The sequence below is a fragment of the Abramis brama genome, assembly GCF_963993115.1.
Source record: "Abramis brama genome assembly, chromosome: 17".
NCBI lineage: Eukaryota > Metazoa > Chordata > Actinopteri > Cypriniformes > Leuciscidae > Abramis > Abramis brama.
Genome location: NC_139979.1, coordinates 31,039,319 through 31,061,691, shown reverse-complemented (window position 1 = coordinate 31,061,691; position 22,373 = coordinate 31,039,319). Strand labels below are relative to the sequence as shown.

The 22,373-nt window shown below is 38.8% G+C and overlaps 1 protein-coding gene across 1 annotated transcript; it reads left to right on the top strand.

Moving 5' to 3' along the window:
• The first annotated feature begins 9,443 nt into the window (after positions 1-9,443).
• Positions 9,444-13,938, top strand: tent5aa (terminal nucleotidyltransferase 5Aa). Its single transcript, XM_084088191.1, has 2 exons — positions 9,444-10,066; positions 11,220-13,938. Exons 1-2 carry the CDS (start codon positions 9,578-9,580, stop codon positions 11,997-11,999), a joined length of 1,269 nt encoding a protein of 422 aa, XP_083944317.1. The 5' UTR covers positions 9,444-9,577; the 3' UTR covers positions 12,000-13,938.
• Positions 13,939-22,373: the final 8,435 nt, after the last annotated feature.

Sequence of the window (22,373 nt, the reverse complement as noted above, 5' to 3'; positions counted from 1 at the left end):
GAGGAGGGAGATTGTTCCAGTCTGATCGAGCTTTGTCCTGGAATGACCTGCTGTAAAAATTCTCGGGACACAGAGAAACGGATGCTGCGTATGTCAAAAGGGATAGGAGGATGTAAATGGAGCCAAAAGCTGTTTTAAATAAGAAGGGCCATTAAAATGAACCAGTGGGCCTTCGGGATTTTGGTTGGAGACAATTAAGAGTTTCATACAGTGCACAATGTGTTCTCAAAACAATACAGAAAGAATTGTGAATGACATTTAGAGGTTTTAAATTGGTATCTGAAGTGTTTTGGTAAATAATGTCCGCATGGTCAATAATAGGAAGAATTCATTGGGAGATTAATATTTTCAGCGATAAAGAGAACACAAGCAACCATACGATTTTTTGAAAATAAAATCAATGTGAGGCTAAAGGACAGTTCATGGTCAAGCCAAAGACCAAGACATTTAAATAGATCAACTTTAGTGAGGGGTGACCCGTCATCAAAACTAATATTTAAATCAAAGGAATGCGAACAAACGCATCTTTTAATAAACACCATACTGCAAGACAGAAGTTTGTTTTTGTAAAACCAATCCTGTAATGAGTAAAATTCTGACTGCAGAGAGGACTGCATGTATGAAATATCACAGTTGGGAAGAGTAAATAACAGTGTCATCTGCATAAAGATGAATGAAAGATTGTGAGCAAGTTTTGGGAAGGTCATTAATAAAGGCACAGAAGAGCAGAGGACCCAGTGTTGAGCCTTGAGGAACACCATTATCAACAACCAAATAAACAGAATTAGAGCCTTAAAAGAAACATATTGGCGTCTGTAATGGAGATAGGAATTAAACCAGAGGAGAGAGTTTATATCAAAGCCTATAGAGTGCAATTTATCAAGTAGAAGGTAATGGTCCACCATGATGAATGCTTTAGAGAGATCAATGAAGATTGCACTGGTAAAGTTGGCCTTTATCAAAGGAAGTAAACAAATCATTGGTGGATTTCATTAAGGCCTTAGTAGTGGGAAAGTTGGGTCTAGTTTCTCGGAAACCTTCGCAACAGTGCAAATAATAGAGATTGGATGGTAGTTGTTCAGATCAGATGGGTAACCGCTTTTAAAAAGAGTGGTAGCACATTTAGCACATTTCCATATGGAAGGTATTGAGCAAGTGGACAGAGACAAATTAAATAGGCCGGTAAGAGGATACATTATCTTGTTTTGCATAACTTTCCTACATGAGGCTATGCACTATACTTGATGAGAATCGCCCACTAGGTGGCACTATAATAAGCTAATTTATATTTTTTGTTAATAACTGAAAATGTGATGGCTAGAATAAAAATTAATCTTTCCTCTAAATCTTTCAGTGACCCCTTTCAAATGTGTGTGTATATATATATGTATACACACACACACACTAAATGGCTATAATTTCAATAAAGGTGTAAAAGGTTTCTGATATATTACGATGTGGGATTTTGTCCGGACATTATAAATTAGGGGCCAGATTTACAGCTCCAACACAAATCATTTGCCGTTAAAATAGGTACTGTCAGGATTTACTAAAGACACGCAGTGAAAAATTAGCGCTGAAAAGGCGTGGACGGTTATTTTTGCGGCTGATATTATTACACATGCATTTGTAGGAGTTTCCCTTTCAGGTGCAACATTTATGGGAGGAGAGTATGAATCACGCCAGGTGATTTCTGGTATTTGCACCATTATTAACCGAACAAAAGATGCACCAGACGCTAATTTGCGCTGCTCTTGGTAGATTGTGTTGGTCATTATGGAAATGATCCTCTGTGTTCTTTAATATGCAAGTCGTAAGTAGATCATGTGCACAACTTTCCACTCCCATCGGCGCTTTTGTGGAATCGCGCTCTTATGCCGATTTGCCCTGTTTAGTAAATCTGGCCCAAAGTGTGTGCGCCGCTTCAAGCCGAACACACCCAATGATCGGTTCAGCTCATATGAAAATGAGTTATTAAAGGACCTCTTGTCCACCTCCGCCTGTTTTAGCAGACCGCTGTTGACTCTCTGTCTTTACAGTCATCGGGGTCAGAGAACAGCGTGTCTCCAGTGACGTTACTTCAGTGATGTCACCTCTCTTTCATTTGTCAAATTTGCACTCATGCAGTCATCTCAAGCCCGTCCTAATGAATTTGATGTTTGGTGTGATTTGATTTAGGAGACAGTCCTTTCCTTACGAGCAAACCTCTCTCTTTGCATATGTTACAATCATCAGAGAATTAAAAAGCAGCCGTTAACAGAGTGCATCAGATGACCCTCCATAAATAAGAGCATGATGGTTAAGGGTCCTAATGTGCAGTAATGACTGCGACGCTTCAGTTCAAGCATCTGCCAGACATGCAGTGAGAGGAATGATAATCACTTACTTGACTGAATTAGTCAGAGGAGATATGATGCCCAGGAGATTGGGAAGAAGTATGCAACGCTGTTTCAAAAGCTGCAACATGTCTAAATACAGTGTTTTAATATAATTAACAAAGTTTAAAACAGCTTTTGTGGTTTTTATGACAATATACATCAATGCACTATACAGTTCAGTATGCTTTTTTAAATATAGAAATCAATACTTTTACTCGGCATGGATGCATTAACCCTCTGGCTCAAAAAAAAAAATATGAAAAAAAAATAATAATAATTCAGTGATATAATTGTACTATATTTTAGTTTGATAATGTTTTTTATTTAATATTTTGTATTAATAATATAAATATAATAAAATAATATAAATATAATTGTATAAATAATCCATTTATTCACTTTTTGGGCATGGAGCTGAAACGGTCTTAAACGTTTATAAATCTTGAATGCTGTGGAGAAAAGACTTAAGTTTAGTCTATTTTTAAAGACAACACTTGGCAAATTATTGCTGAAGTGAAAAAAGTTTAAAAAAGTGAACATAAAAAGTTAAAAATAATTAGAATTAAAAGATTTCTTTTTCAAATAAATGATCTTTTGAAAAAAAAAAAAGTATTGTGGAAAAGAATGTATCATGTTTTCCTCAAAAAATATTAAGCAGCACAACTGTTTTCAACATTGATAATAATCAGAAATGTTTCTTGAGCATCAAATCATCATATTAGACTGATTTCTGAAGGATCATGTGACACTGAAGACTGGAGTAATGATGCTGAAAATTCTGCTTTAATCACAGGAATAAATTACACTTTAAAATATATTTAAATAGATAACAGCTGTTTTAAACTGTGCTAATATTTCACAATATTACTGTTTTACTGTATTTTGATCAAATAAATGCAGCCTTGGTGAGAAGAAGAGACTTCTTTTGAAGACATTTACAGACCCCAAACTTTTAAACAGTAATTTAAATAAATTTAAAAAACAATTACACTAGAATTGGTAAAGGATTTCTAATTTACTTTTGTATTACAGTGAATTAAATATGACTTCAATAGATTGTCAAAACCATGACCTGTGTGTGTTGGATACAGAACAAAATCAGCATTTTAAGAGTGATACAGGCATTTGACATGTTTAAGACAAGCTGCTTTTCATGCTGTTTCATTTTACGTGATTAATCCATCATATCTAATAGTTTATAGCTGTTTAATGTTTCTCGTTAGCCTGATGCCTGGCAATCACATCCACTCTGAACGTGGCTCATCCAATCACAGAACTGTGTTACAAACGAATTATGTCATGATTACAGTTTAATGGACAATTTGTTGAAAATACATGCTGTGCTGCATCAACAAACTCTGGTTATGGAAAATCCTGCAGGATGATTTAAATGATTTACTCTGGTAGTTGTTTTAAAGGAAGAAACATCTGATATGGAGCTCCACAAAGAGAAATACACCAGAAACCCATGCCATCATCAACAAAACCGCTATTTGCTCTGTGTAGCTACTTTATGAAAGCATTACAGTCTTGGACAAGCAAATGGAAACTAAATATTTAGATCTCCTAATCCTCTTAGTGTTGAATTGATTTTTCATATGTTCATATTTGTTTGCTCTGAGGTCTTATCATGGCAAGATGAATTCTTATATCCCTCCTATCATAGAAACTTGTAGTCAGTTCTGCTGAACACTGAAGAAGATATTTTGAAGAATGTCGGAAACCAAACAGTTGATGGACCCCATTTACTTCCATAGTATTTTTTTTTTTTTCTCCATACTATGGAAGTCAATGGGGTCCATCAACTGTTTGGTTTCCGACATTCTTCAAAATATCTAATTTTGTGTTCAGCAGAAGAAAGAAACTCATACAGGTTTGGAACAACTTGAGGGTGAGAAAATTATGACAGAATTTTAATTTTTAAAGGGATACTCCACTTTTTTTGGAAATAGGCTCATTTTACAACTCCCCCAGAGTTAAACAGTTGAGTTTTACCGTTTTCGAATCCATTCAGCCGAACTCCGGGTCTGGCGGTACCACTTTTAGCATAGCTTAGCATAGATCATTGAATCGGACAGGACCATTAGCATCTCTCTCAAAAAAATGACCAAAGAGTTTTGATATTTTTCCTATTTAAAACTTGACTCTTCTGTAGTTACATCGTGTACTAAGACCGACGGAAAATGTAAAGTTGTGTTTTTCTAGGCTGATATGGCTAGGAACTATACTCTCATTACTGCGTAATAATCAAGAAACTTTGCTGAACGTACCATGAGTGCAGCAGGCGTAATGATATGACGCAGCGCCTGAAAATAGTCCCCAGCTCAGTAACTTCCAACGTGACCGGGACTAAGTTTGTCATTACGCCTGCTGCACCCATGGTACGGCAGCAAAGTTTCTTGATTATTACGCAGGAATGAGAGTATAGTTCCTAGCCATATCAGCCTAGAAAATCGCAACTTTTCATTTTCCGTCTCCTTCCGTACACGATGTAACAACAGAAGAGTCAAGTTTTAAATAGGAAAAATATCGAAACTCTTTGGTCATTTTTTTGAGAGAGATGCTAATGGTCCTGTCCGATTCAATGATCTATGCTAAGCTATGCTAAAAGTGGTACCGCCAGACCCGGAGTTCGGCTGAATGGATTCGAAAACGGTATTTTCGTTACGGTATCTCCCGTCTGGGGGAGTTGTAAAATGAGCCTATTTCCAAAAAAAGTGGAGTATCCCTTTAAGTGAACTATTCCTCTACATGACCGCATTTATTTGACTCATGTCAGCAATCGCACATCACTTTTCCCCTCTGACAGACTGACACTAGTTAGGCTACTGTTTATTTTCGAAGAGAAGCCGTTATGAAGAGTGACTCTTAAAGTCCGTTTCTGTCAGTGTGACTTGTTTCTGACTCTTGTTTCTGATCTCATTGAGCTCATGGAGCATCAGTGTGGATTAGCAGATTCTTGTTAGTGAACTGCTCTGAATAATTACGGCTACGAGTAGACAGGGTATTCTGAGCGTGCCCAGAACGTGCTTACGTGACATCACTGATCTCCCACGCCGTTGAGCTCATGGGGGTTTCGCCACGTGCCTCTCGGGATCTCAGATCGGATTCATTACACGTAACGTTAGGCAGGTTAGTGTGTAGAAAGAGACTTCTGAGAAAATGAGCATGTGTTGCTGGGCCAGGATTGGCCTTTTCCCCTGCAGGCCCTGAGAATATTACTGACAGCCTTGCCTGGTTTTAAAATACTGGATAAAATATGACACGTTATCCCCCTGTTGGTTTCACAGACAAGGCTTAAGCTATAGTCCCAGACTAAAATTTAGCTGTTTTAACTGAAAGCAACTTGCATGGATATATCTTAAAATATATCTTAATGCTGCCATTGTTTTGTCTCAAGATGCACATCAGTAATGTATTTTTCTAGGGCATGTTTATAAAAGCTACTTAAATGCTTTAATTGAACTAAGGCCTAATCTTGGCTTAATCTGAGGCTTGTCTGTGAAACCGGACCTGTATTTTAAAGATGAAAATCATCAGTTATTATAATTATGTAAAGTATAAAGGGGTTATTTCTAAATGATTTAATTACAATCCATTTTAAATGCATGTTAAACCTGATAATTACAGTAATTTGTTCACTTTGGCTTTATCTAATCAAACTAAAACTTGCTTTCTTGAGAATATTGTTTTAATCGGTCGTCAGTTTAGAGGTTTTTCGTGTCCTTAGTATCATGTTTCATTCTGTTTAGTTTAGTGTCCTAATTAGTTCAATTCCTTTAACTAATAGAAACTCAAAAATGAAAATTTCCTGATTATTCACTCACCTCAAGGCCTTCCAAGATGTTTATGACTTTCTTCAGCCGAAGTGTTTCCCAACTTTTGAGAGTTTTGTAGGAAAACACTCCAGGATTTGTCTCTAATGCAAGTGAACGATGCTCAACGTAAACCATATTTTATGATCCAAAATCAGTATTTTGTGAGCTTTAAAGTGCTGATGAAAAAGGGTAATCTCAAGTGAAATGATCTGTCATTTTCTAATTTAAAAATGTATATACTTTTTAATTACAAATGCTCGCCTTGGTCCAGCTCTGCGATAGAGTTCACAACCTCTCGTCGGGAAGTTGGGAAGGTCCTTTAATTCCATCATTCTGCAGGAAGTGACATTTTGGAGGGAAAATACCAGCACAATCATCTGAGAATATTAGCAATGTATCTGATGAGTTATGTATGAGATGTTTTGTGGAATTAGTTGGTTTGTCTTACTATAAAACATTCATTATTAAATATGTATGATGATGTCAAAAAAATAAATAAATTGAAGTTGACACCTGGCTAAGGCTAGCTTTTTTTAAATTATTTCCTTACTGTTATTTTTGGCACACAGTGAACGTCTCACGTATAGTTGACTCTGTATGTTAAGTATGAACAAGAGAAATGATTTTACACCACTTTAAGGACCTGACATGACTAGAATAAATGAACCCAGCAGGGAATGGGGATTATGACTTTCACTCTGGTATTCTCCCAAAACTGACTAAGAAGAAGTTACTATAGTTACCGAGACCACCGGTCCAACAGAAAACCAGAGGACAAATTACACATTCTAACTCTAATGTTTATAACTCTATTTCCCTGCTGTCTCCATGTACTGCAGTGAGGCAATCGTATTTAGTAAATATGCATTCAGTCGAAACATTCTGGCAAATATTTGGGCACATATTTTATATGAAGGCTACACATACAGACGGAAAAAAAGAATGAAGCAGATCAAAAACCTCGAGAAAACCTAGTTTGATTTGTGAAGTTGTCAGCTGCAATCTCTTTTTGTTTATTAGGATAATAAGTATGATCATACTGTTTGTCAGCGGAGTGACTCAGAGATGTGGCTTGTCCCAGTAAATGAAGTGTTTACAGCTGCAGAGACACAGTTCTTGTCTGGACAGATCAGACTTCTGGCCCGGTCAGGACTGAGTCACGTATTGAAAACTGCAGCACTTGTGGGCAAGCGGTTGGGACCATGTGAGGGATTTTTGGACATGTACCATTTCAATTCCGTGACATAGCCTACTTTTAAGTTCTTGGAATACCACGAAAATATATTGAGACATTTAGTTGAATCCAAGAGAGAGATGCAGGACACAGAATGAACGGGTAACTTTAAAGATAAATCAGGCAATAATGAATAATATTAACACGAGACCATGAACTGAAAAAAATGAGGGCTCGTATACAAGGAGGATGATACTCAAAGAAACAGAGAACAGGTGTGTGACTACATCTAAAGATGAACTCGAACACGGGTAAAACAGTAACAAGGAAACCTATGACTAGGAACTAATCAAGATAAAGAAACAGAACATGACCGTGACATATACTCACTCAGTACAATGGTATTTCCATCTAGGACTATGACTGGGAGATACTCATTGACAAAAATAGATAGATAGATAGATAGATAGATAGATAGATAGATAGATAGATAGATTGATTGATTGATTTTGACATTATTTATTGGTGTCTTTCTTGCGAGAGGACGAGTACAGATATGAATATGGGTTAGTGGTCAGTAATAGGTTCTGTATGATTGTACTGTAGGTGTACTGGTCTTGCTCGCAGGGTTTAGCCTGTGTTAACCTAAATGGGATCAGAGCGATTTAAAGGGCTGGGTGAGTGCAGTGACGCAGGGCTTTGTGTCCGCGGATGAATCCTGACTGACAGCTGGCCCACTCTGACATGAGCTGGAGACTCAGTCCCACATACGGGACAGCCAGACCTCAGGCTTCAGGTTATGAATCCTGGACATGTTTGCTGGTGTTTCTAGAACTGAATGCAGGATGAATGCTGAATGTTTTCTACAGCTGAAAAGAGTCATTTATTTTTCAAGACGCTTTTCTATCACGTCCCTAGAGGGCAATAAAAGACACCAAATGTCCTGACACTGACCCTCAATTTACTTTGCAATTTGTTGGGACTTTCTTCCAAAACGTTTTAATCTTCTCAGGCGCAGATGTGCTATTGATGAATGGCTTTATTGAATTTTCAGCTACATTACTGGTTTTATTGCACTTTCAAACAAGCTGTCTGTCTGTCTGTCTTGTGAAAAATAAGTGCCCTTAATTGTGTGCACTTTTTTTCCCCATACTATGGAAGTCAATGGGGCTCATCAACTGTTTGGTTTAACATTCTTAAAAATATCTTCTTTTGTGTTCAGCAGAACAAAGACATTTATATAGGTTTGGAACAACTTGAGGGTGAGTAAATGATAACAGAATTAAACATTTTGGGTGAACAAGTTTTAAATAGTACAATTTGTAATAATGTCAAATAAAAAGTTTAAATCATTATTTTAATGATCTATTGTCATCCTTTAGCGGAGTACACTTTTTTGTGTTGCCTGCTAAAGCACTGAAATTTCTTGCTTATAATTGTAACTGTAATTATTCACTATTGCATTTAAATTTAATAATAAGATTAAAAAAATATTAAAAAATATTATTTATATTAAGATTAAGATTATATTTATATATAAATATTACTAAATTGCAACCTTTAATCCTTTCTAAGACAATGGAAGTAATTGTGAAATTATGAGTTTTATTTATTTATTTATTAGTGTGTGTCTGTATGCTAAATCAGGGGCTTTCCGTCTTTAAGATGAACCCCAAATAAATATGATCATCCTCATGCAAGGGATCCCATCCTAAAATTTAAAAGGCATCTATATCCAAAGACCCAGTTTATATTGAGGAAAAAATATTATAAATATGCCTGAAACTATTTCGTTTCTATTAAGTCAATATTTTATTGTAAGATTCATTATTTACTCATTAATTACTTTAATGTTATCGATTTTATTTATCGATTTTCTCTAAACTTAGTCCCTAGCAGTCCCACGCGATCCCCCGGGGGTCCCCGGACCTCAGTTTCGAAAACCCTTGTGCTAAATGTCTAAATGTGCATTTGAGCGCACAGTTGTGGAGAGACGCGTCTCATTGGGTTGCTGTTGTGACAGTGGGGTGTGTATGTGTGTGTGTGATAGGCGTGACCTGAGGCGCACAGAAAGCCTCAGCACTGCTGTCATACTACACACACACCACACACTCTCAAACGCTTTGTGGACGCATGACGCTCTTCACATCACATTCACAAGGACAGACCTCAGTAGAGTCTCGAGCGCATTATGCGTCTCCTCTGTGATGCACCTCAACTCTCCTCATAACATCTCCAGATCGCTCGAACACACTCCGACGAGTCCTCACACAGACCCGACGATGGCTGAAGAGGACAGGGTTTCAGACGCAAACACGGACAGCACGAACTTCAGCGTGTTAAGCTGGGAGCAGGTCCAGCGCCTGGACCTCATCCTGACGGAGAGCATCCCGATCCACGGCCGAGGAAACTTCCCCACGCTGCAGATGAAGCCTCGGGAGATCGTGACTGCGGTGCGGGGCCGCATGCGGGAGCAGGGCATCCATGTGCGGGACACGCGGCTCAACGGGTCCGCCGCCAGCCACGTCCTGCTCGGGGACAGCGGGCTCGGCTACAAGGACCTGGACCTCATATTCTGCGTGGACCTGAAGGGAGAGACGGAGTTTCAGATCGTCAAGAACATAGTGCTGGACTGTCTGTTGGACTTTTTACCTGATGGGGTCAACAAAGAGAAAATCACACCGTTGACCCTGAAGGTGAGTGTTCAGATTCATGAGAGTAGTTGATTAATTGAAATTTTCAGCTTCAAATGTAGCTACATATTTGTAAAAGGAAACGTTTATGTTTTAGGTGCTCACCATTTCTGTGAAGCTTTAATCTAATTGTCAGTTAAGCTTTTTTTTTTTTTTTAAGTAGCCTACAAATTTAAAATATCCAATCAGTCTCCTAAATCATTGAGTTTATAATCCCATGCATAATGTTTTGAGTGTGTGTGTCTGGAAAAATAAAATAAAGAATCAAGTTCTTTTTGTAGTATAACAAATAAATAATCATTAAAACACTAAAAGTATAACATGCATTATAAAGAAACACTAGTCATATTCATTCCATTATATTTACACTCTTAAAAATAAAGGTTTCAAAAGGGAGTTTTTCGCAGTGATGTCATAGATAGAAGAACCTTTCAGTGATCATTTAGTTTGGCAGGAGAACCATGTTTTATTTTAGTGTGAAGAACTTTTTAATAATCTAAAGAACAATGAAAGATTCCATGGATTTTAAAGGTTTTTGGTGCAACCATCAATGCCAATAAAGAACCTTTTTTTGCGTTCTTAAACGTTTAAATTATTTTCATCTTTCTTTTGGACTACGGGTGTAAAAAGGTGAGTAATTTAGGCAAACAGTACAGTAAACAGTAAGTTACTTTAGCTTTGATGGGACAATATTTGTTGTTTATCAGTAGACGACCCTTGAATAACCAGTTCATACCAAATCTTTAATAATCATTTTTATAAGAAAATGGTGTTTAAAGTACAGCATGTCACACTGTAGTACATGGCTTTAACTTTGCTTCATGTGTTTTGTTTGTGATTTTGTTTATTCAGTGTGTGTTATTTAAGATCATCTGCATGGATAGTCTCCAGTGACATTTAGTAGAAATGCAATTAGAGTAGTTTACTGATCGGCTGGTGAAATGTTGGTTTTCTGTCGGTAAGAGGATTGCGCTAAAGCAGGTTAAAGCCAATCGAGCATTCTCAGCCTCTTAGGTCTCCTGCGAAAGGAAATTATGGAGAACTGATATGGCAAACGGATGTGCATTCAAATGTATTTGATGCAATTCTATTTGAATAATAATAATAAAACAATGATCTAACTGATCTCACAACAATTCCTCGTCTTTTTGTGCAGGAAGCATACGTGCAGAAGATGGTGAAAGTGTGCAATGATTCGGACCGCTGGAGTCTCATCTCTCTCTCCAACAACCGGGGCAAAAATGTAGAGCTCAAGTTCGTGGACTCTTTGCGCCGGCAGTTCGAGTTCAGTGTCGATTCTTTCCAGATTAAGCTAGACTCTCTGCTTCTTTTCTACGAGTGCTCCGAGAACCCCATGGCCAAAACGTTTCACCCCACCATCATCGGCGAGAGCGTGTACGGAGACTTCGGCGCCGCATTGGACCACTTGCGCAACAAGGTGATCTGCACGAGGAACCCCGAGGAGATCCGAGGAGGAGGCCTGCTGAAGTACTGCCATCTTCTGGTGAGGGGTTTCCGCGCCGCCTCCGAGTCGGAGATGAAGTCTCTCCAGCGCTACATGTGCTCCCGCTTCTTCATCGACTTCTCGGACATCAGCGAACAGCAGCGCAAGCTGGAGTCTTACCTCCAGAACCACTTTGTGGGCTTGGAGGACCGCAAGTACGATTATCTGACGACTCTGCATGGGGTGGTGAACGAGAGCACGGTGTGTCTGATGGGACACGAGCGGCGGCAGGCCTTAGGGTTGATCGCCATGCTGGCGGTGCGTGTGCTGGCCGAGCAGAACGTCATACCCAATGTGGCCAATGTCACTTGCTATTACCAACCTGCCCCTTATGTAGCAGACGGTAACTTTAGCAATTATTACATTGCCCAAGTGCAGCCGGTCTTTACCTGCCATCAGCAAACCTACTCCACGTGGCTACCGTGCAACTGAGACATGGTGAAAAAGATGAGCTGAATCATTGCATTGTCGTAAGGGAGATGAAGTTGTTTCGCAATTGTCTCACTTCCCCAATGTGCACCGATGCTTGAGTGACATGAACCGGGCTCAGTGTAAAACAGCTCCAGTGGGTTTTTTGTTCATGCAGACTGGCGCTGTTTTCTGAAATAAGATGGCCATTGCTAACACCAGTTTGGAGGGCAACTTCTGCTTAATTTGTGAGGCTTTAAACGTACTAACATGCGTTTCTGACCGGTTGACACTTATCAAAAACATTTAATCTCAGTCATTAGATGCATCAAAAGGGAAGCAAGAGGTGTCGTCGCACCCTTCAGTCCAAACAGAAACCGATGTATCGCAAAGAAGCTTTCTCAGAGACTCTCTGAATGAGGGGGTAAAGTCAAAAAGAACGATTCCAGTTTGTACAAACCAAAGATTTTAAGATTGTATTTTTATACCCAGACTATCAAATGATGTGATAGTGCTGTCTATATTTGTACATGTGAATGCATTCAAAGTGCCTAATGTCAATGCAGTATGCTGAGGTGAGCAAAGCAACCTCATAATCTCAAAATACACGACAAAGGGACTAAAAGCTTGTGAATGTACATGATGTGTCCTGATTTACAACCAATGCAAGTGTCGTTTTTCCTTGCGGTCCTCTGCGTTATTTCTGAAGCAGTACGTCTTGTGAGTGAACTCTTAATTTATTGTTTCTGAGCAGCATCCAGATGAGAAACGTGATGCTCTAGGTAGATGCAAAAAGTTGAGCGTTGAGGGCACATGCATGCATGGCTGAAAACAAAGAAAAGACTTGTTTCGCACCAAGAGCGAAGTTCGTTTCCTAACTTTCTAGAAGAAAGGTATTTGCAGAAGCAGCTTTGATGGTGGGACAGTATTTGCTGTAACATCCAAGCAGGGAATTCGACAGCTCTTGCTGAAGCGGTGGAACTAAAACAGGCTGTGTTCATGCGCTCCCTTCACAGCTGCTCTGAACGTGACCCCTCATTCACCCCCTGGTAACTGAGTGTTAACCTGTGCTTGATTAATAGCGTGCGGAAGGAAGTAGGCGGAGCGGAGGCATATATGTTTAGACTTGACAAAGAGACTTGAGAGGAGAAGGAAGAGGAAAGCGAGAGTGCGAGAGAGAAGCGAGGACTCAGACGAGAGGGAGTGAGAGAGGGAGGGCTGGAGAGATGGGTGCAGCTGGTGAAGGGGTTTATCTCCCTCGACAAATGTATTTTAATCAATAGAGCTTATTTCATTACTGTGAGCAATTTGGCTGAACAGACAAGTATTTAGCACAGATCATTGAATCCATCTTCAATGGAATGCAAACTTTGCAGTCGAGTTTCCATCATATAACGCTTAAGTGCTTGCATCAATCAAATGATACATTATTTGGCATTATCAAGATTAAATGAGGAGAAATAACTTGCGTTTGTGATGCATAACATTTCTGAAAGAGATTTTAAAGGGGTCATATCATATTTTTTCACTGCCATTTCACTTTTTTCCTTTCTAAAATAGTCCCGGTTTTATTTTTCATCTCCGTTTTCCAACCTTTTCCTGATCTTTACCTGATCTTCCTGATAGGACCTCATAGAAACCCCTGTCAAACCTTGTGCTTTGCTCGGCTCATACACACAAGCTTTTGGGTATTTTTGGCTTTTTCTTAATGGCACATTCTTTGCAAGTTTTGGCTCACACAGTAGACATCATTGATGTGTAAATAATGTATTCATCTGTCTGTTGTCAGAAAGTTGTGGATGTTTAGTTTCAATAAATGTTGTTTTTGGACTGGGGAGCAAGTTTTGATTCCTAAAAGTTAAAGTATGGTTGTATAGTAGGCTATTCCCAGCTGAATCCCTTTGAGCTAAAATATTTATTTGAAGTATCCTCTAAGATTTTAAGATAATATTTCAGTAATATTAACAACAAAAATAACAACACATTTGCATATTCATGGTCCTCTGATGTTGGTTTATTGTCAATGACGTGTTGGTAAACAAATCTCTTTAAAGTTCTTTATTTTAATTATTTTAATTTTAAAATTATTTATTTTGATTTTATATTTTTATGATTAAAATGTTCATGAACTTGAGAACCTCATGCAGTTCCCACTTTATATAGTACATCAAAATATTTTACCTCAAAAGATGAAGCAAAATATAAGACATGATATGACCCCTTTAAAAACATCAGTGGATGCATTTGTAAAGATTTTAAGATATGGCCGTTAAAGTGATTGATATCAGTCAGTAGAACTTGCGTTAACATTTGTTTTTAACCAATGGGGTCTGTGCTGATCAGGAGGGCCGTATGGTGCACCTCTGCATGTTCACATATCTCACATTTTTTAGTTTTTTACACATTTGCATCTCCAGTTTGTGGTTCTCACTCGCCCTCCAGTTTGTTGTTATGTTTGTCTTAACATTTTTGACAGTATCCTGTGGATTTTGCTGGCAGCGGGATGTTTGACTCGCTCTGTGAAGTTTGGAGTTCCTTTCTTGCCATTCTTCGGATGATGCCAAACGCTTAGTGGTCAAATGTCTTATAAAAAATAAAAATAAACATTTATTTTTAGGACAAACAAACATTATGCTTGTTTTTCTATTTGTATCAGTGAATTTAATTGTCATTCTGCTTTGATTTCTTTGTTCAAGCTGCTAAATGTCATTTTTTTAACTGCTTATTTTGTGTAAAAGTTTTGTGTTCAATTGTTTGAAGATTTGAAAAGTTTTCTTCAATAAAAAAAAAAAGAACTGCACCAATTGCAGAATGTCATTTTGTCGCATTTAACTGTATATTGTACATTTTCTCAAGCAACACAGTCATTTCATTGTGCTCATGTCTTTAAGTTGTCAGTTTACCCACCTTTGTTTAATATGTAAATCTGATCATTTCATGGACAATAATGTCAGAAAATCTGAACACCTCTCTGCTTTTGGACCAAGTTTCCATCATATAAAATATAAGGGTCTATCATCAAACCACACCAAGAAAGCTTAATCTGCTAGATAAATGTACTTTATAATGGATTTGCATGCACCAAAACCTTTTGTCCCATAGATTGTGCCAAATCAACCAAAAACTGCCAAGAAACTAGATACTATATTCTGTCATTCATTTTTTTTTCATGTGATTCCTGCGGCACATGTAGTATCTAATGAAACTGCAAAACAAAATAGTTATGAGATATGAGAAAGCAATTTAACATAAAAAACACATGTATATATACACTATATTGCCAAAAGTATTGGGACACAAATCCAAATAATTGAATTCATGTGTTCCAATCACTCCCATGGCCACAGTTGTATAAAACCAAGCACATAGGCATGCAGACGCTTCTACAAACATCTGTGAAAGAAGGGGCCGCTCCCAGGAGCTCAGTGAATTCAAGCGTGGTACTGTGATAGGTTGCCACCTGTGCAATAAGTCGTAAAAAATTTCCTCACTACTAAATATTCCACGGTCAACTGTTAGTGGTATTATAACAAAGTGGAAGCAATTTGGAACAACAGCAACTCAGCCATGAAGTGCTAGGCCACGTAAAATCACAGAGCGGGATCAGCGCATGCTGAGGCTCACAGTGCACAGAAGTTGCCAACTTTCTGCAGAGTCAACAGCTACAGACCTCCAAACTTCGTGTGGCGCTAGATTAGCTGAAGAACAGTGCGTAGAGCTTCATGGAATGGGTTTCATGGCCGAGCAGCTTCATCCAAGCCTTACATCGGCAAGTGCAATGCAAAGGGTCGGATGCAGCGGCGTAAAGCCACTGCCACTGGACTCTGGAGCAGTGGAGACGTGTTCTCTGGAGTGACCAATCACGCTTCTCTGTCTGGCAATCCGATGGACGAGTCTGGGTTTGGCAGGAGAACGGTACTTTCCTGACTGCATCGTGCCAAGTGTAAAGTTTGGTGGAGGGGGGATTATGGTGTGGGGTTGTTTTTCAGGGATTTGGTTGGCCCCTTAGTTCCAGTAAAAGGAACTCTTAATGCTTCAGCTACCAACACATTTTGGACAATTTCATGCTCTTAACTTTGTGGGACCAGTTTGGGGATGTTCCTGTTCCAAAATGACTGCGCACCAGTGCACAAAGCAAGATCCATAAAGACATGGATGAGCGAGTTTGGCGTGGAGGAACTTGACTGGCCTGCACAGAGTCCTGACCTCAACCCGATAGAACAGCTTTGGGATGAATTAGAGCGGAGACTGCGAGCCTCCTCATCCAACATCAGTGCCTGACCTCACAAATGCGCTTCTAGAAGAATGGTCAAAAATTCCCTTGATTCCCTAAACCTTGTGGAAAGCCTTCCCAGAAGAGTTGAAGCTGTTATAGGTGCAAAGGATGGGCCAACTCCATGTTAAACCCTACGGATTAAGAATGGGATGTCATTAAAGCCATGTAAAGGCAGACATCCCAAAACTTTTGGCAATATAGTGTATATTAGGGGCGGAGTTGATTATTGCATGCACCAATAGGGTCAATTTGGATTTCATATTGACACCAGACTCTTGATAAGGTGATGGCCAATGTATCACCACTATGTCAAACTATACGTTTCCAATAACTGTGGTATATATTGGGGGTGTTGTACTGTGCAAACTACGCCTCTGTTGCCACAGGGAAAAACTGACTATAGGGGCTCACGACGACCCTCATGAAAAAATGCCAGCTAGAAAAACAGTAGTTCTCAGAACAGAGTTTTTTACCTCTGAATTATAAGTTTTGAGCACAAACCGCAAACAGGTCAATCAAAAGGTTGTTTAGGGTGAACTGCGTCAGAACGACCACAATAACTTTGTGACTTCCATTGCTTTTACAGCAGGTCAGGCATTCGACAGCAGCCACACTCAGTGAGCAATAAACATATATCTTAGCGAGATGACATTTGTGTAAAGCCACAGTCTGCTGGACATAGATATGACATCAGCAGTCACCCGGGGCAACCAGACCTTTAGACGGGTCAACCTTTAGTGCATGCTAAGAATAGAGCAGCTATCACTGAGTATTTCTACTTGATGTTCGATGAACAATTATTTAGTCAAATATGACGTCATAGCTTTTGTGTTATGTACAAGCCACTAAAAACACAAGCTCTGTTCCATGCCTACAAATTCAGATGGTCACTTTATATAGGCAGAAACCCTCTTAATGGTCACTCGTTTTGGTGCAATAGTATTTGGTGGAATAGACCAGCTTAATTTGAGTTTTTTTATTTGCTATTTATACTAATTTAATTGGCTATCTTAATGAAAACATTCTAACTGGGAAAAAATTATTTAGGCTCAGATTTAGGATATAAGTATTTGAATTGCGTATAAAATTTCCATCCATTTGGATTACACAGTTTTAACATAAATAAACTATAGTTTAGTTTATTATTAACTATTAAATTTTTATTTATACAAATAATCATATTTTCAAAATGCATTTTTTTTAAATAGCTAAGAATCAGCACAAATCTGTTAATATTGTGGAAACAATCACATTTATTCAGCTAACTGCGGAATAAGCAATATTCAGTTGGTTGAAATGTATGATACAGATACTGTGATACAGATACTGTTTTGTGATGCAAAATGTATGATGCTGATACTTCTGGCAGACCCAAAAAACGTTGCTGCCTTAATTATTTTTTTAAGTACAATAAACTATAATAAAATATTTAAGTCATTGCAACTTAAATTACATTAAACTGACTTAAAAAAAAAAAATTCTTGAATGAATGAAAAATGAATTAAATGAATATTGTATAACATAAAAAAAACAGATGAAAATTCCTTGACTTATTTTGATGAGTTAAAGCAATGAAAAAATATGTTATCATAAAAAAATTATCATATCATTTTTTTACATTGTACAAGTTTATAGTCCCATAAACAGGGGCGGGTCTACGTGGTGGCCAGGGGGGGCACCGGCCCCCCCTGAAATTCGATTGGCCACCCCAGGTGCCCCCCCTATAGATGTCTTGTGATTGGTTCATTTTACGGCCAATCAGTTTATAGACTCTACTGAAGTTCGCGATTCAAAGAAGTGCAGCGCCAGAGAAACAACGGTCATCGCGGACTTGGACTTTTACTTTATCAATCAAGAGTGTGAGGTCAAGACACCAAACAGAGCTGCCAGTCACCACCGAAACAGAAGTTTTAGTTCCAGAAGTTCCAGCTGTTTTAGTTGAGGTCTGCCTTCTTTCTTTTTCGACTGTTTTCCTCTCTTTCTGCTAGAGCTGCCAACTCTCACGCATTCACTGTGAGACACACGCAGTTTTCACACGCACAGAAAAATCGCGAAGCAAAGAGGCCACGGAGACCGACAGACTAAACAGAGCAAGTTACTTTATGATATAAAAAACTCAGCTCTCAGATTCTGTCAATTTTATTACGAAATTCAAACAATAAATACCGTTTTGGCGCTTGTAAATGTGACGTGAACCGATCATATCTACTAGCTAATAATAGTAAAAAAACATGAATGAACACTGAAAGATACAGTACAACTTACCGAAATGTATATTCCTCATACATAATATCGATCAATCAGTGTTTTTCATCAGTGTGAAGAGGTCAAAAACATAGCTGGAGAACAATTATGTCACATTTACCTCAGGAAAGCCATTTAATAAACATAATATAGCCTATGCTATAAGTTAGCACATAGTTGGCAAGAAAAAAATAGCTATAGAGAGTATTTAGCTAAATATGTGTTCTATATTACATATTTATTATATTTTTACTTGTATCGTTAAATAAAGTTGTTATTATAATAAAAAAATGCATTATATTTAATTTGAGTTGTTTTTAACCTTAAATAATAGCCTACTACCAGCTGACAGGGCTCATAGGTGAGTTGTTTTTTTCTTGAGAAAAAATAATCTTGTGTAGCCTACCTAATATTTATCTAAATGAGTCAATATTAAATCAAATCACAATAATTGAATTGAAATAATAAAAAAGCGTAGCTTACCAGAAATTGTACCATGTAAACATTGTAACATGTTGTCACTAAACCTAATACAATTCAGTTTAGTTACTAAAATGTTAGTGACAATCATTATATACCCCCCCCCCCCCCCCCCCCCTCACTCCAAGCTAAACTCAAAAGTTGGCAGGTATTATTGTTTCTAAACTAAAGACTGTTCTTTAATATATTAGCAGAGCACAATGTAATGGTTCCATATTTTATTTTTAAACTGTGGTGTTTTCATTTAAACTGTTACAATGCTAAAACTTTAACTCTGTGTTACTCAGCTTTTTTGTAAATTAATATGAAAGAAATGTTGAATGAAACACTAAGATGTTTTTGCCAAACCATTTGAATTATTACAGTGGGGGGATTTATTTATTTATTATTTGAAAGAGATTGTGAATAAAACTACTGTATATTGTAATGGCCAAACTACTTATTAAAAGAAAATAATTGACATTGTTTCTGCTTCTGGGGTTTTAAAATTGCTCATTATTAAAATTGCTTTTATTTTATAAACTTGTTAGTTTTATGGAAACACTAAAAATAATAAACACTGGCTCTCAAATTTAACTTAATGGATATATACAGGGATGACAAAAACTAAATTAATCAAAAATGTGCTTTATTACTACATTTGTTACAAGTAACTTTATTCAAGTTAAAAATAAAATAATAATATAAATAGGATTTACGTAATATGCTGTAGAATTTAGTTTTTTTTTTTTTTTTTGGTCACTGGCGGCCTTTTTTTTTTTGGTCACTGGCGGCCACCCCGTTTGGAGGCAGTGCCCCAGCATGGCCCCCCCACTGAAAATGCTCTAGACACGCCCCTGCCCATAAAGCAAAGCACCAAAACAATAGAGAAACCAAAGTACCAAACGAACAACAACATGTATATATACTGTATACAATTATGTACACGAATAAACTCACAAGTATCCACAATATACAGGCAAGGGTTTTTGCTCACTGCACCGCAGTGGCACGTTTGTTCGACTTCAGCAAGCAACATTCTGGAGTCTGGCCGCTGGTCTTAAAGGGCAGACTCCACCCCTTTTCAGGGGATGCTACCATTACAAGGTAAGTTTCATAAGTTATTACATATCCACACATTCAGATATATAAAATAACTTAACACGATAACAAAATAAACATAATGCAAATTAACTTAATTAATTAATTAAACAATAGACATAATCGTAGTAAACAACGAAAGAATAACACAACTATCTGTTTTTTTTCTGGTACCCCACATAGAAACAAGCCTGCAATGTCATAACTGGATCGTGTTGGCCAGCACAGCTCCCAGTATCCCGATTACGCCAACATATAACACAAACAATTCAACAATAAAACATGAAACAATAAACAATGAGTATGTGTGATATGTCCGGAGAGAATAACAGACAGTATGGAATTTGAATGAACAACCAAGTGCTATCGGGATCGAGTGTGCACCCACTACTCTAATAGCGGTATCAGCAGGTAAGGGAAGGGTGAACGGTTGGTGTGTGTGTGTGTGTACATTTATAAGCACCAGTGCTGCCACATGCAGCGATGAAGAAGGTCGCTTCTTCACATCACCACCCCCCTCTCTCCAATCCGCACACTGTTAGGGAATCTGGACAGGTCGTCGGCCACAAGGTTCTTCCTCCCAGGGCAATGTCGGATCTGGAGGGTGTAGGGCTGGAGAGCCAGATACCATTGGGTAACTCGGTCATTATGGTGTGAATCCAGTTTATTGCCTGATGATCGGTCACCAGGTCGAATTCCCGTACCAGGAGGTAATAGCGCAGGGCTTCCAGGGACCAGAGACGCTGCTTTTCGATGGTTGAGTGCCTGGTCTACACGGACACAAGCTCCCTGCTCAGGAACACCACAGGCTTCTTAGCACTGGTAGTCCTTTGGGCCAGTACCTCTCCAATCCCTTTGGGCCAGTACCTCTCCAATCCCTTTGTCGGAGAAATCTGCTTGAACCAGAAATCACTGGGTGAAGTGAAGGCTTTGTAACACCGGTTCAGAATACATCTTGTCTTTCAAGGTGTTGAATGCCCTTTCGCAGGTCTCGGTCCACTCCATCGGGTCCTTTCCTGCTTTCGTTAATAAGTCTGTTAGCGGTGCTGCAATTGTAGCAAAGTCCGATATGATTCCGCGGGAGATTTAGGAAGGATCGAACCTCCTTCTTCATCCTAGGCCTAGGACTGTGCCGGATTGCTTCCACCTTGCAAAGCTGTGGTCGCAGTTTGCCATTGCCCAGTTGGTATCCAAGGTTGTTGTTCTCACGCTTTGCCCACTTGCACTTTTTGACATTTAAGGACAGGCCTGCTGCTCGGATGTTCTCCAGTGTCTGTCTCAGATGGTTCAGGTGGTCTGTCCTGTTCTGGCTGTAGATGACCATGAATACATGTGGTCCATTAGCCGCTGGAAGGTGGCAGGTGCCTCTTGCAGACCAAAGGGTAGGACAGTAGACTGGTATTGTCCAACAGGTGGTTGGAGGTTTGGAGTTCCAATCGACCAGTACCCCGTACACAGGTCCGATGCCGTGATCTACTGGGCCTGTCCAATCCTCTCCAACTTCGACTGGGCATTTAGCTTATGGAAGTGGACGCAGACACGCAGCAATCTGTCCTTCTTTGGTACATCACGATCGGGCTACTCCATTCGCTTGTGGAGGCTTCGATGACGCCCAACTCTTTCATCATCTCTATCTCTGCCTTCAAAGGGTTCAGTAGTCTTTCTGGGATATGTTAAAGGCACAATATCTAAGATTTTTGGATTCAAATATCCAAAAACCACTATGTTATATATATTTTTGACTTGTGTACTTACATTATCCCAGATGTTTCCAAGAATGTTTAAATCCAGAGAAATAAACAATTTTAACCCGGACACAGACCGTGTGCAGTGTGCAACAAGTGTCTCATAGTAGCCGCAGAGCGAACACGCAGATTAACGCATTGCAACAGACAAATGCACCTGAACCTTGACCTGAAGAAGTGGAAGCGGCGTCTGCAGTATAATAAAAGTTCCGCTGCTCTCGAGCCGAGTCACTCGCTCGTCTCTCATTAGAAATCGCTCCAGCGATCCAGCGATCCTGCTCTGCTTCATACTACAGTAACGTTAATAATCTCATCATGAATATTATTTTTGCCCAAGTCCCATCGGATTATTTTCCACTGGTTGTGATGTGAAGACGACAACTCCCATGATTCTGCGTCTGAATCTCGGTGTCATCAAGCTACGCCTTTGTTTTGAATAGGCGACCTCTAGTGGCAAAAAACTACATATTGTGCCTTTAAGGTTGTTGTCTTAAAGGTGTAGAGTCAGTGAGGTGGATGGTGTGATGTATGAGCTACGTATGTCCAGGCCTCTGCCGAAAAAGTGACGGGAGC

Excerpts from the sequence above, each read along its gene's own strand:
- tent5aa (XM_084088191.1), top strand. The coding sequence starts at position 9,578 with ATGCACCTCAACTCTCCTCATAACATCTCCAGATCGCTCGAACACACT. Across the intron at positions 10,067-11,219 it reads TCACACCGTTGACCCTGAAG|GAAGCATACGTGCAGAAGAT; the intron begins GTGAGTGTTCAG and ends CTTTTTGTGCAG.